The sequence below is a fragment of the Beauveria bassiana genome (assembly GCF_000280675.1).
Source record: "Beauveria bassiana ARSEF 2860 unplaced genomic scaffold BBA_S00004, whole genome shotgun sequence".
NCBI lineage: Eukaryota > Fungi > Ascomycota > Sordariomycetes > Hypocreales > Cordycipitaceae > Beauveria > Beauveria bassiana.
Window position 1 is genome coordinate 929708 of NW_007930839.1, and position 11790 is coordinate 941497.

The 11790-nt window shown below is 53.0% G+C and overlaps 7 protein-coding genes across 7 annotated transcripts; 3 read left to right on the forward strand and 4 right to left on the reverse strand.

Annotated features, from left to right (window-relative positions):
* Positions 1 to 84: 84 nt before the first annotated feature.
* On the reverse strand, positions 85 to 2205 carry BBA_02084 (CPL domain-containing protein; the record flags this gene model as incomplete). Its single annotated transcript, XM_008597181.1, has 2 exons — positions 85 to 1913; positions 1968 to 2205. 2 exons carry the CDS (start codon positions 2203 to 2205, stop codon positions 85 to 87), a joined length of 2067 nt encoding a protein of 688 aa, XP_008595403.1.
* A 751-nt stretch (positions 2206 to 2956) lies between these two features.
* On the forward strand, positions 2957 to 3710 carry BBA_02085 (RWD domain protein (Gir2); the record flags this gene model as incomplete). The annotated part of the gene is made up of 2 exons (XM_008597182.1): positions 2957 to 3023; positions 3085 to 3710. 2 exons carry the CDS (start codon positions 2957 to 2959, stop codon positions 3708 to 3710), a joined length of 693 nt encoding a protein of 230 aa, XP_008595404.1.
* Positions 3711 to 3971: 261 nt separating this feature from the next.
* Positions 3972 to 5096, reverse strand: BBA_02086 (TPR domain-containing protein; the record flags this gene model as incomplete). Its single annotated transcript, XM_008597183.1, has 1 exon — positions 3972 to 5096. One exon carries the CDS (start codon positions 5094 to 5096, stop codon positions 3972 to 3974), a length of 1125 nt encoding a protein of 374 aa, XP_008595405.1.
* A 284-nt stretch (positions 5097 to 5380) lies between these two features.
* On the forward strand, positions 5381 to 6131 carry BBA_02087 (riboflavin synthase; the record flags this gene model as incomplete). Its single annotated transcript, XM_008597184.1, has 2 exons — positions 5381 to 5411; positions 5470 to 6131. 2 exons carry the CDS (start codon positions 5381 to 5383, stop codon positions 6129 to 6131), a joined length of 693 nt encoding a protein of 230 aa, XP_008595406.1.
* A 508-nt stretch (positions 6132 to 6639) lies between these two features.
* On the forward strand, positions 6640 to 8376 carry BBA_02088 (crossover junction endonuclease MUS81; the record flags this gene model as incomplete). Its single annotated transcript, XM_008597185.1, has 1 exon — positions 6640 to 8376. The coding sequence occupies one exon, from the start codon at positions 6640 to 6642 to the stop codon at positions 8374 to 8376; it is 1737 nt and encodes a 578-aa protein (XP_008595407.1).
* A 320-nt stretch (positions 8377 to 8696) lies between these two features.
* BBA_02089 (protein arginine N-methyltransferase) lies at positions 8697 to 10039 on the reverse strand (the record flags this gene model as incomplete). The annotated part of the gene is made up of 6 exons (XM_008597186.1): positions 8697 to 9175; positions 9234 to 9565; positions 9630 to 9739; positions 9802 to 9821; positions 9887 to 9900; positions 9957 to 10039. 6 exons carry the CDS (start codon positions 10037 to 10039, stop codon positions 8697 to 8699), a joined length of 1038 nt encoding a protein of 345 aa, XP_008595408.1.
* Positions 10040 to 10792: 753 nt separating this feature from the next.
* BBA_02090 (ribosomal large subunit) lies at positions 10793 to 11557 on the reverse strand (the record flags this gene model as incomplete). Its single annotated transcript, XM_008597187.1, has 1 exon — positions 10793 to 11557. The coding sequence occupies one exon, from the start codon at positions 11555 to 11557 to the stop codon at positions 10793 to 10795; it is 765 nt and encodes a 254-aa protein (XP_008595409.1).
* Between the last annotated feature and the right edge of the window lie 233 nt (positions 11558 to 11790).

The window sequence follows — 11790 nt, forward strand, 5'->3', positions numbered from 1 at the left end:
AGTACATATATAGTCCATTTGGTACACAAAACTCTAACCGCTAGAAGCAACGTTGCCACGCATGCGTTTCATGACAACTTTTCCCTACAACTTCTCCAGCAGCAGCTTGCTGCCGCTGTTTCCTACCGCTGGCTCGAACTTCTTTTTGCTGGCAGCCTTGTTCTTGCCTGCCGACTTGTCTGCCTCGGCCGCCTGCTCCCTGGCCTCCTGGGCCGCTTTTTGCTCCGGCGTCTGCTCCTTGGCCGCCTTGTCCAGAAGCTTCTTGTTCTTCTTGAGAGTCCTTCTCACAGCCTCGGCGTCGCTAAAGTCATTGGCTTCGAGCAGAGCCACAACGACAAAAGAGCTGGGGCCTGTCGCCCAATCGACAATGTAATCTGAAATCACAGGATATAGAATATTGGAAAAGCCTAGAGCTGGCTCTAGAGGAATGATCTTACCAGCGGCCTTGTCAAACCGGCCGCCTTGGATCAAAGATTTGAGCATACGTCCGCCAAACGGCGTCTTCGAAACGTGAGTCTGAGGTTGCAGCTCGTCCTCCGGCACCTCCTCGCTCGGGTTACCCTTGGCAGCCTGGGCAACAGCCTCCAACGCGGTAGCCTTGTCGCCAGCGTTGGCAAGAAGAATGTCCGCAATGAATTGGCAGCCAAAGGCTGTGGACATGAGATCTGACGGAGCCGTCGCAATGGCTTCGAGAAGATGAGGGATGAGCGTAGATGTCAGTTCTTGGCGGCGAGCATCCTCGTCCTTTTTACTTGTCGTCTTGCGGATTTCGTGAACGTCTTTGAGGAGATCCTGGGCAAAACTGGTCCCAGGAGGAAATAGAGACTTGGAAATGCCCTCAAAGAGGTACATGAAGGCCAGTCTAGCATATGGGTTGTTGACGGCGCCCACAATGTTGTCTACAACTTCCTCAGTCTTCTCGCCCACCAATTCAGGGAAAATGGACTTGGCCGTCAGCTTTGTATCGTCGATAACATCGTATGCGGTCAATATGACCAAATGAGCGTATTGATCGCCGGCCATGGTCATGAATGTGTCCTTGTAGCTTTTTAGAAGCTGCTTTCTGTCCTTGGCAGTTCCATGAGCAAGCAGCAAGCACACCAACCGTGAGCCTGAGCGGGTAAAAGCCAGGTTCTTGAGTAGATCGTCAGTCTCGTCACCCTTGATGAGCTCTAGAAACTCTTTGAACTCTTCCGACCCGGGCTCCGTAGCCAGATAGTACTGGAGCATGGCGTCATGCAGCATGGTGAAGCCGGTCATCCGCTTTTGCACTAATGAGTTGATCATTTCAAGCAGCGAATTCATGATGGGTCCGCGCTTGCTCGGGGTATCGGCCAGAATCTCCTTTAGGTCAGCCGTCACAGCCTTATCCTTGGTCAGCTCCTTGAGGGTGAACTCAGGACCGTACCACTCGCGTAGCAAATAAGCCTTCTGCTGCTTGGTCGCCACCGTGCGATAGATATCGTCTAGGATCCACGAGGCTTCGGCATGGTTGATTAATTTGCGAACTCGACCATAAAAGTTGGGAATGATAAGGTCGCGAATCTCTTCGTCGTTTTGCACTAGGAGCTTGCCCATAAGGAACTTGGCATAACGGCTCTCCGCCAGCTGCGCGTAACTGCCCTCAAGCTCGCGGGCAATCTGTCTACGCTGCTCGGGAGTGGCATACTTGATGGCGGTCTGTACAGCGCGGACGGCATCGTGCTTCAGTACAAACTCCTTCATGCGACCGGTAATAATCGTGAAAAGTTCGGCAACAAGCTGCTGGCGCTCCTCCTTGGGAACGTGCGACTTTCGGCGCAGTCGTTCCCAAATCTTTTTTGTACGTTGGACCTCGTCGGCGAGCGGCTTGGCGGCCTTGCGCTCAGCAGCAAGCTGCTTCTGTTTGGCGTGTGATTCGCGGGAGGATAGACCTGAGTTATCATATCAGCTCAGTGACTCAATTCAATCCATCATGTGCCACGTACCTGACTCCGAGGGTTTTTGATAGCCCTTGGCTGCAGGCTTGCTCTCTTTCTTATTATCAATCTGAACGCCACCGTCTTCAGAATCAGAAAAGTCTTCAGATTCGTCGGAGTCTTTGGCGACAGGCGCAGCCTTCTTTTTGCCGTCAAGACGCGCCTTTTTGACCATGACGCTGTCTTTTCCCTTGGATCCGACAGTAGCCTTTCTTTTGCTACCCACGGCCGCAGATTTGGTAGCCATTCTTGGAGATGGTTGCTTTTCTAGTGAGTTGCGAGAAAAGAAGGTCTGGCGAAGCACAGTGGACTTGGACCCAGCGGCGACACCAAAAAGTTGCGAGTGCTCTCAGCACTTTCCAAAAATTTTGCCAATCTGCCGGGCGGTGAAATATCACTAAGCCTAATGGGTGCGCTGGACCCCGCGGCGCTAATGCCCCCTGTAAGTCTTCCTAAAACCTGCTACAGTGGTTGTACATCGTTGGTATTCAGTGTTCATAAGGTATTTGACAACTCTCTGCTTGTCGGAATACATGCACACTTGTATATATGTCTGAAAGCGCTGTGCTAAAGAATATATCTTTTCATCGGCCCCTCTTTAGTAAGAAACGGGCTTTGTGGCTCAATTGTTTTTGTCTCGTCTATTCAAGGCACCTATCTGACCTAGGTAGGTAGTTGGTAGGTAGGTAATGTGTGAGGTTGCTGAGCATCACACTGGCCGTGAACTTTGCTATCAGCTAAGGATACATGATAGCTACGTTGAATTCGATATATTCTCATACGCTCCGCTTTATCTGAGGTTGTAAGTCCATGTTCAAACAATGTAACCTCCAGAATGAATCCTACTTCGGGGCCTTCGTACCGTGACGTTAGTAAGCAGTGCGCTGCAGCTCTACTTCCAGTCGCCCGCCTGCCCACTTCAGGCCCTTGCGATGGAGAGGCAACTCTTTTGACAGCTTGAAGTGTCAATTGCCGTTTCGGCCACCAGGTTCTACATCATGGGCCGTGAAGAGCAGGTTGAGGAGCGAGAGGTTCTCGACTCCATCTTTCCAGAAGAAATTACAGGTACGGCGCTCGCAGACGACAGCAGATCCCCTCGCCCAGAACAACTATTAACCATGCGCAGATGTCTCGGAAACGGAGTTCAGAATATCCATCGCGCTTGATATCCCCGATCACCCCGAAGATGAGGAGCCTCCCAAATTCCTCCTCTCCGTTCGCTACCCGGAAGCCTACCCAGACGTAGCGCCCGACCTCGAGATCATGGCCGCGCCCGACGGCGGCGCCACCGAGTTCTTTGACACGGGCGACGACCGCGACCACCTGCTCGCCAGCGTCCAGGAGACGATCCAGGAAAACATGGGCATGGCCATGGTCTTCACCATTGTGTCTGCCCTCAAAGACGCCGCAGAGCAGCTGGTGCAGGAGCGCAAGGATGCCGTGGCCCAGGCCCAGGAGGAGCGGCGCGCGGCCGCCGAGCGCGAGGAGAATAAAAAGTTTCAGGGCACGCCCGTGAACCGGGAGACGTTCCTCGAATGGCGCACAGGCTTCCTCAAGGAGATGGAGGAGAAGCGCGCGCGCGAGGAAGAGGAGAGGCTGGCGGAGCTGAAAAAGGCAAAGGTCAAGGAACCGGTCAAGCTCACGGGCCGTCAGCTGTGGGAGCGTGGCATGGTAGGCAAGCTTGACGAGGGCGACGAGGACGACGATGCGCCTGTGGAGGACATGGAGAAGCTCGCTGTCGAGGCGACATAGCCGTATATACAGAAATGGGAAACCTCAAAAATTGTAAAATGCATGTTGATGACGCTCAAAGGTCTCGAGCCGCCGCACGCTTCACGTGTAAGTGACTATGAGCTTATTCGGAATGTGACATAGTGTTCGTGTCCATCATTAAAGCCAAGTATTATATCGTTATACAAGGCTGCCTCAACGCCGTCTAAATGCGCAATCGAGTCCTCCTCTGTCATTTTGTATATCCCACCTTCATTTTCGAATCCAAGTCTCCCTTGCTGTTTAATCCTTCATTTCCTCGTCATCGTCCTCTTCTTCGTCATCCTCATCGTCGCTGGCAACATCCCACTCATCCTCGCCCTCCTCAGGCTCGCCAATTTCCTCGTTAATGCTGAGCACCAACTCAACGGCGTGCTCGCCCAGCCTCTCATCCTCGTACTCCTGGGCCTCAAATAGTTTCAAGCACTGGGCCAGCCAGCGCCGTGACGATTTCCATGCCGTTTTGAGATCCTCTGACGGTCCATCACCGTTGGTACTACCCTTGGCATCACGGAGCTTCTCGCCCGCCAGATACAGTGCCCAGCCACCAAGATACCACGCCTCGATGCTCTCGTCGTCGTCGGTGACTAGACGCTCGAGAACGACGAGAGCGTCCTCCATCATTTCCGTCTCGAGGAGCAGACGGGCCAAGGCAATACGGGTTGAGAAGTCGGGCACCGCAGGGTCTTCGGGAGCAAGGTCCTGCCACAGCTCCAAGCTGCGCTTTAAGGCAGTGCGGGCCTCGTCGTTGCGCTCTTGCGAGATGCGCACGTTGGCCACCGTCTGCCACGTTTCAGACGATCCTGGCGCGATCATCATGGCCTCTGTAATGAGCGCTTCACATCGCTGCTCGGCATCCTCCTCCCACGACAAATCAGTCATGTAAACCTCGGCGACGGCGCAGAGCACGCCTCCTAGCTTCTTTTGCTTCTCGTCATATGCAGCTTGCTGCTCGGGCGTCTTGTTGCTGATGGAATCGAGGTTCTGAATCTGTTTGCGCAGCGCTGTGGCACCACGGTCGAACCATTCGACGGTATCCTGGCCGCCCTCTTCGCTGAGCTCAGCGAGGAACAGGAACTTTTCGGGCCCCCCGCCAACCTTTTCGTCCATTTCGCCATTTTTGTCGATGTTGGCAGCGCGCTGAAAGAAGGAGCGGGCCTCCTCCACCTCGCCATCTTCGATATGTAGCAGAGCCAGGAGGTTGACGGCCCGAAGCTCGAAATCGCCGCCTTCGCCGGTTGTCGCCAACGCCTTGTCGGCGAGGCTAATCGCTTCTTCGATATTGCCGACTTCGAAGAGCGTCTCAGCGTCGTCTAGAAGAGTACCCGCACTGGGCTTTTCCTTCTTCTCAGGCCGACTCGGCGCCATTCTGATATACTTGTAGGATAAAGAAAGAGGTTGTTTGCGCAAATGAAGAGGGAGCTCTCCAAGGGTCCCCTCAGTCCTTGGGCTAAAATTTTTGGCTGCTGCTAATCGATAAGCGGAACTGTACCAAAACGATCGCGGGGCTTTGCTATTCAGCCATCCTACTTCAACAAGCCAACCGACCGAGCCGAGGCTAACACTACGTCAAAATTAGAACAAGACACTTGAACAATATTCTAGATTTTTTATCCTTTCAATTTTGTACCTGCAATTTACTCAGCGTCACCATGTTCACTGGTATTGTCGAAGATATTGGCGGTATGACCCCTCATTAAGCATGCATTATTGGCGCATGACTAAACTGTCCTTTGAAAAGTCATTTCACGCCTGGCTAAGGATGCGGCCACTGGAAGCGCTGAGATGACCATCACCATTGCGCCTGGCTCATCTCTGCTCAAGGACTGTCGCGATGGTGATTCAATTGCCGTGAACGGTGTCTGTTTGACCGTGACGTCGTTCAAGGACGACCACTTCGATGTTGGTGTCGCTCCCGAGACCCTGCGAATCACGAACCTTGGTGGTCTGTCAGAGAATAGCCGCGTGAATCTAGAGCCTGCCGTCCGCGCCGATACCCGCATGGGCGGCCACTTCGTGCAGGGTCATGTCGACACCGTCGCCGAAATTCTGCTGGCCGAGCAAGACGGCAACGCCATTACCTTTCGCTTCCAGCCCAAGAACCGCGACATGCTGCGCTACATTGTCTACAAGGGCTTCATTGCCATTGATGGCACCAGCTTGACCGTCACTCAGGTCAACGATAAGGAGGGCTGGTTCCAGATTATGCTCATCTCCTACTCGCAAGAAAAAGTTGTGCTGAGCAAGAAGGTCGCTGGCGACAGTGTCAATATTGAAGTCGACATGATGGCCAAGTACGCTGAAAAGTCACTGGCTGGCATACTCGGCTCCGGTGATGGCGAATCTATTCCGTTATTGGAGAAAATCGTTGAGAAAATCGTTGCCAGCAAGTTGAAGCAATAGAATCAGACGAGGGATATTCGAGTCAGCATCCCAGCGTTCACTAGAGGTATAAATACCGTGCCCTGAGCCAATGGACTTTCTTCGCCATGAGCTCACCGATCACCAAGTCTCAGGAGTAAGACAGTACCGGAGAAACAGTGCGAGGCACTGAGAACTTAAGGAAAAAAAAGTACAGAGACTCTTTTAGGAACAGTATAAAACTCTTACAACGTTCAACACCATCAATTTAATTTATTAGAAAGAGCGTCAACGATGGTTGTTTCAACTGCGTTGTGAGTAAGTTAGTTATTTGGACATGGATCGTTGCGCACGTGCATGCGCGCCAACTTGGCGTAACTCACTGAAATGTCCACCGCGTCCTTCCACAAGCATCATCCATGGCCGTGGTCGCGCTGGCCGCTACGCCACTTTCGACAAGGAAGGCGAACCCTTGCTTATCAGTGACTGCAGCACAATTAAGATGAACTTGCTTTCTGCTATAAATTAGCTCCGCACACACGTCAACACCATGGATGAGGACTGTGCAAATCCCCAGCTCCTCGGCTGGGTCAAAGAATGGCTCGATCTAGCCAAGGAGCGCAACTCAAAAGGGATTACGACATATAAACGCGCTTACGACGCTCTCAAAGCATGCCCCCTCACCTTTCAGCATCCCTTTGAGCTTCAACAGCTCAAGGGTTTCGGCCCAAAGCTGTGCGAGCGGCTGGAGGAAAACCTCAAGAAGCATTGTCAAGAGAATGGACTGCCAATGCCGGAACATCCGCGGATACGGAAACAGCGAGCGCAAGAGGCAGAAGGTGATTCAGCACAGGGTGGCGATAAACCCAAGAAGAAGCGTCAACCAAAGGCATACGTGCCGACGCTTCGTTCAGGGCCGTATGCGCTAATCATTGCGCTCGCTACCCTCTCAGAGGACGACTCGACGGGCCTCACCAAGGCGGAGCTCATTGAAATTGCACAGCCGCATTGCGACGCGTCATTTAGTGCTCCCAGTGATCCTACCAAATTCTATACCGCTTGGAGCTCCATGAAGACGTTGCTGCAGAAGGAAATGGTGTATGAGCGAGGTCGCCCACTTCGACGCTATGCACTGACGGATGAGGGCTGGGAAGTCGCGAAACGAATTAAAATAGCAAATGGGATGCAGACCAATGCAGCCGAAAGCAGCGGCATCACAAGAAATGCTCCAGTGCTGCCACCTCCTGCAGAGCGAACACCGTCACTTTCGCCCGAGCTCGCCATCATATCTGAAGCTCAACGGCTCGTGCGTGATACAGTGGCAGATGGCCCGCAAGCAGCCGACGATAGCTCCATTCCCGAGTTCTCGCCCGTCCGGCTTGCGCCTGGCTCATTTTCAGTTCATTTGCTTCTCGACGTGCGCGAAGTCCGCGCCAAGACGGATCGCGACTACATGCAGGAGGAGCTCGCCAAGCAGGGCGTCAAGGCCATTATGCGCAGCCTCGAGGTTGGTGACGCCCAGTGGATCGCCAAATGCAACGATCCGACGCTCCTGGCCCGTCACGGCGCCGAAGGCGACGAGATTGTCCTCGACTGGATCGTGGAGAGAAAGCGCCTCGACGACTTGATTGGCAGCATCAAGGACGGCCGGTTTCACGAGCAAAAGTTTCGGCTGAAACGGTCCGGCGCCACGCGCGTCGTGTATATCATCGAGGAGATTGCTATGGACTCTGCTTCGTACAGCCGCTACGAAGAGGCCGTGGAGTCGGCCATTGCGTCGACGCAGGTCGTGAATGGGTACTTTGTGAAGCGCACGGCGAAAATGGACGACACCATCAAATATCTTGCGCGGATGACGCAAATGCTCAAGTCAAAATACGAACGCAAAGCGCTGCACATTATTCCCACCAAAGTCCTCACGGCGCAAAACTACATGCCCCTCCTCACGCACCTGCGGGAAACGGAACCCGAGGTCAGCTACTACATTACGTATTCGGCCTTTGCGTCGCTGGCAAGCAAGTCGGAAACCATGACGCTCAAGGACGTCTATCTCAAGATGCTCATGACGACGCGGCGCGTGACGGGCGAGCGCGCTCTCGAGATTCAGCGCAGGTGGAAGACGCCCTACGAGCTTGTCGACGCGTATCGCCGCTGCGGCACGGGCGAGGCCGGCAAAAAGCGGAAAGCTGACATGGTCTTTGCCGAGCTAGGCCATCTCGTAGGTAAGAAAAAGTTTAGCAGAAACCTCAGCCAGAGCATTGCAGAGATTTGGGGCGACAATTCGTGAAACAGATGCACGACGAAAACGCATCTGTGTGGATGGAAACTGCTCAAGCAAATTCGCACTCTAAATTTCGTTTCATGCCACACGTGGCCTCTGTTGTGCTCGATTGCATCCCAAAGATATAATAGTAAATAATAAAAAATCATCATCCATGCGCCTCTAGTTTTCTACCCTCTGATGTTTCCCGTGCTGCGAACCACGGCCACTCCGCGCTTATTCGGAATGGGGTCGCAGCAATATAAGAATCCCTCAATTTTTTGTTTTGAAACCGAACATGATGCATAATTTTCGTAAACCAAAATCATTTCCCTCGACAGCTACACTCAGCTCATGCGGTAGTCGCACACAGCCTGGGCGGAGCGGTTGCTGTCGCTGCTTTGGAAGTTGTACGCAAGGTCAATGTCGAGATCGCGACGGTTCTTGGAGTTGGGCTTGACCTTGACGTTGCACTGAATCTCTTCGCCCTCCTGGGCGGTGAGGACGTCCTTGAGGTAGAAGACGGTCTGCTTCCAGTGGGTGTACTTTGTATGCGGGCCGGTGGAGAAGCGGATGGGCTTGTGGCAGGCGGTAAAGTCAATGTCGAACCACGAGACGAGGGCGTGGATGAAGTCATCGCGCTTGACAGTGAGGTTAAAAGCCGACTCAAAGGCGAGGTCGGCGACGGTGCAAGTGTACAGGTCCAGGGTGAGAACGGCGGTGGGGTCGGTGACGACGGTCTTAATGTCGACGGTGTCGACGAGGGGCTCGGAGAGCGCCGTTTTCTTCATGGCAGTGTAGTCGAAGCCATAGACATTGTCCCAGACTACTTCATTAGACTTGGGTTCACACGCGCAGGAAATGGAAGGGTACATGTAGCTTACATCCAATCTTTTCTTCCTTGTAGTCGCCATCTTCGATGCCGGCAAAGAAGATGGTGGCCTTGTCGGGGAAGATGAGGCCGTCCTTCTCGAGATAGGTGTCACGGGCATAGAGGACAGTGTCCAGCATGGATTCGTAGAGGAGGAAGTACCCCATCCACTCGGAAATGATAATGTCCACCTTGGGGAAGGGCAGCTGAATCTCCTCCATCTTGCCCTGGATGAGGGTGATCTTGTCGGACAGGCCGTTGGCGGCGACAATCTCGCGGGCCTTGAAGATGATGGTTGACATGTCGACGCCAATAACGTGCTTGGCGCCAGCCTTGGCCGCGAACCTGCGCCGAGTTATTAGTACGCGGCGGCGCGCAGAGACGGTAACAGCTTTCAGCGAGAGCTCACATGGAGAGAATGGCGGTGCCGCAGCCAACATCGAGAACGACCTTGTCCTTAAACAGGTGCTTGTTCTGCATGATGGAGTTCATGTAAGATCGGGTGCGGACTTCGTCCTTCTGCAAAGATTGTCAGACGTTGCTTTTGACTTTCGTGGTAGGACAGAGGCAGGGCTACATACCAGCATCTCCTCGTGGATGCCTGTTTGTGCGCAAGGCGGGTTAGCAGGAAGGTCGTTGCACAGCATTTTCAGCGACAAATCATACCATGGTGATCGTAGCTGCATGCATGCGTTAGAATCTGTTTCTCCGATTGTCGTAACCAGAGTCAACGTACCTCTTGAAATAATGTTGCTCGCTATGCTCCATAGTCTTCAGGCTCTGCTCGGCGAGCTCGACTTCCATCTTGTCGGAGCTCATTGTGGCGGGTCTGGGGAGAGGAATTCACAAAGTCTCAAGTACAGAAAATTTGGCACAGCAAAGTCAAACACAACGTCTCAAAAGAAAAATCTCAACGGGACACAACGGTGCGGCGGCGGGGTGTTGATGCAGAAGGCTTGCTATGTTATGTTTGCGGGCAGAAAATAATTTATCAAAGTCACCGCCTGACGCTGGGCGACACCAAACCCCACCTCGACCTGCCCCGCCTCAGGTACCAATCTAGGAGACTTCTTGCTTCTTTCATTGTGTCGTCTGATTGGAAGAGCCTATTCTTTTGATTTTCTCGAAGAGTTTCTGATTTTCTTCAGCTCCCTTATTCAACTTCAAGCAATTTCCATGCTTTTTATGCTTTCTACAGTTTGCTATGGTTATATTGATCTGTGCTGCTCTCTTGCTCTTTCAGAAATGTTTCTCCGTTGTGATTCAGGGACCTTTTTCTGACCGGCCACGCCGTATCCTAATAAGTGGTCCTTGGGTACAAATGGTCCAATAGCTAGCTTTGCAGATATCCTAGATCCGTAATGCAGAAAGGGTTTGAAAGTATTTATTTTAGGTATTTTAGTTCATGATCTATAGTCATTTTACGGCCTGTCTTTGAATCAGCCTAAGCAAACACCTAAACGCCTATACATGCAATCAAAATGAATCAACTATCCCATCGGTTCCTCCGCCATGGTTTTCAATCCTTTTTTTTTCCTTTTTTTTTTCTTTTTTTTTTTTTTTTTTTGCAAATTACACCAGTAGGACGCTGTTGATGCAGCCCTCATTCTCGGGATTGTTGGTTACCTGGGCATAGCGACCCCAGACAACCTTGCCACCGGCGGTGACGATGCCGAGCTCGCTGACATTGACCTCAATGACGGTACCCTTGGTCAAGACGCCCAGCTGCGTGTACATGGGGTTCTGCGGGTTCTTCTTGACGGAGATGATGGGGAGCTGCACGGTGACGCCCAGCTCCGGGTGCGTCACGTTTGCCTTTTTGTAACGCAGACCCATCGGGCGGATGAAGCGCTCAAACTTGGGGTTGCGGCGCGTAAAGTCCGGGCCGACAAACGTGGGCTTGGTGACCATGCGCTTCCACGCGCGCTGCTGAATCTTCTTGCCCGTCTTGACCACCTTGAACATTTCCTCCTCGCTGATGCCGCGCACCTTGGGCAGCGGCACGCTAAACTTGGCCGCCTTTTCGGCGCGCTTGTTCTTGATGGCGCTGCTGAGGGCCTTTGCGCTCTGCGGGTTCGTGCGGTCCAGCAGGTAGGCGGGCATGGGCGTCGAGGGCTCCTTTTCGTCGGCCGTCTTGACGTTGCGCTCCTCGTGGGCCTTGATCTGCTTCTTCATCTGAATCTTTTCGTGGTGCCGCTTCTTCTGGTACAGCTTGGCCCGGAGACCGCGCAGGTTCTGCGCGTCCTGCGAGGCCTTATGTCCCTCACGGGCCGTCTTCTTGCGCAGACGCTCCTCGTGGTCGAGACGGCGGCCGTGCAGCTTGCGCCATCTCTCCATGTACTCATTCTGAGGCTATTATTCCGCGGGTGTCAGTAAGATCTTTTTCTGTGTCTCGGTCTGATATAGTGGCAAAACATACCATATTGACGGTATTGCGCGAAAATTGTTACTGATCAATGGTTGCTGAGCGCTACAGCCTGGACTTTTTGAAAATTCAGAGTGGAGAGTTGATGGGCAAAAAAAGTTGGAGGCACAGTGGCGGGCGGATCCACTTGACTCAATGTCGGTGG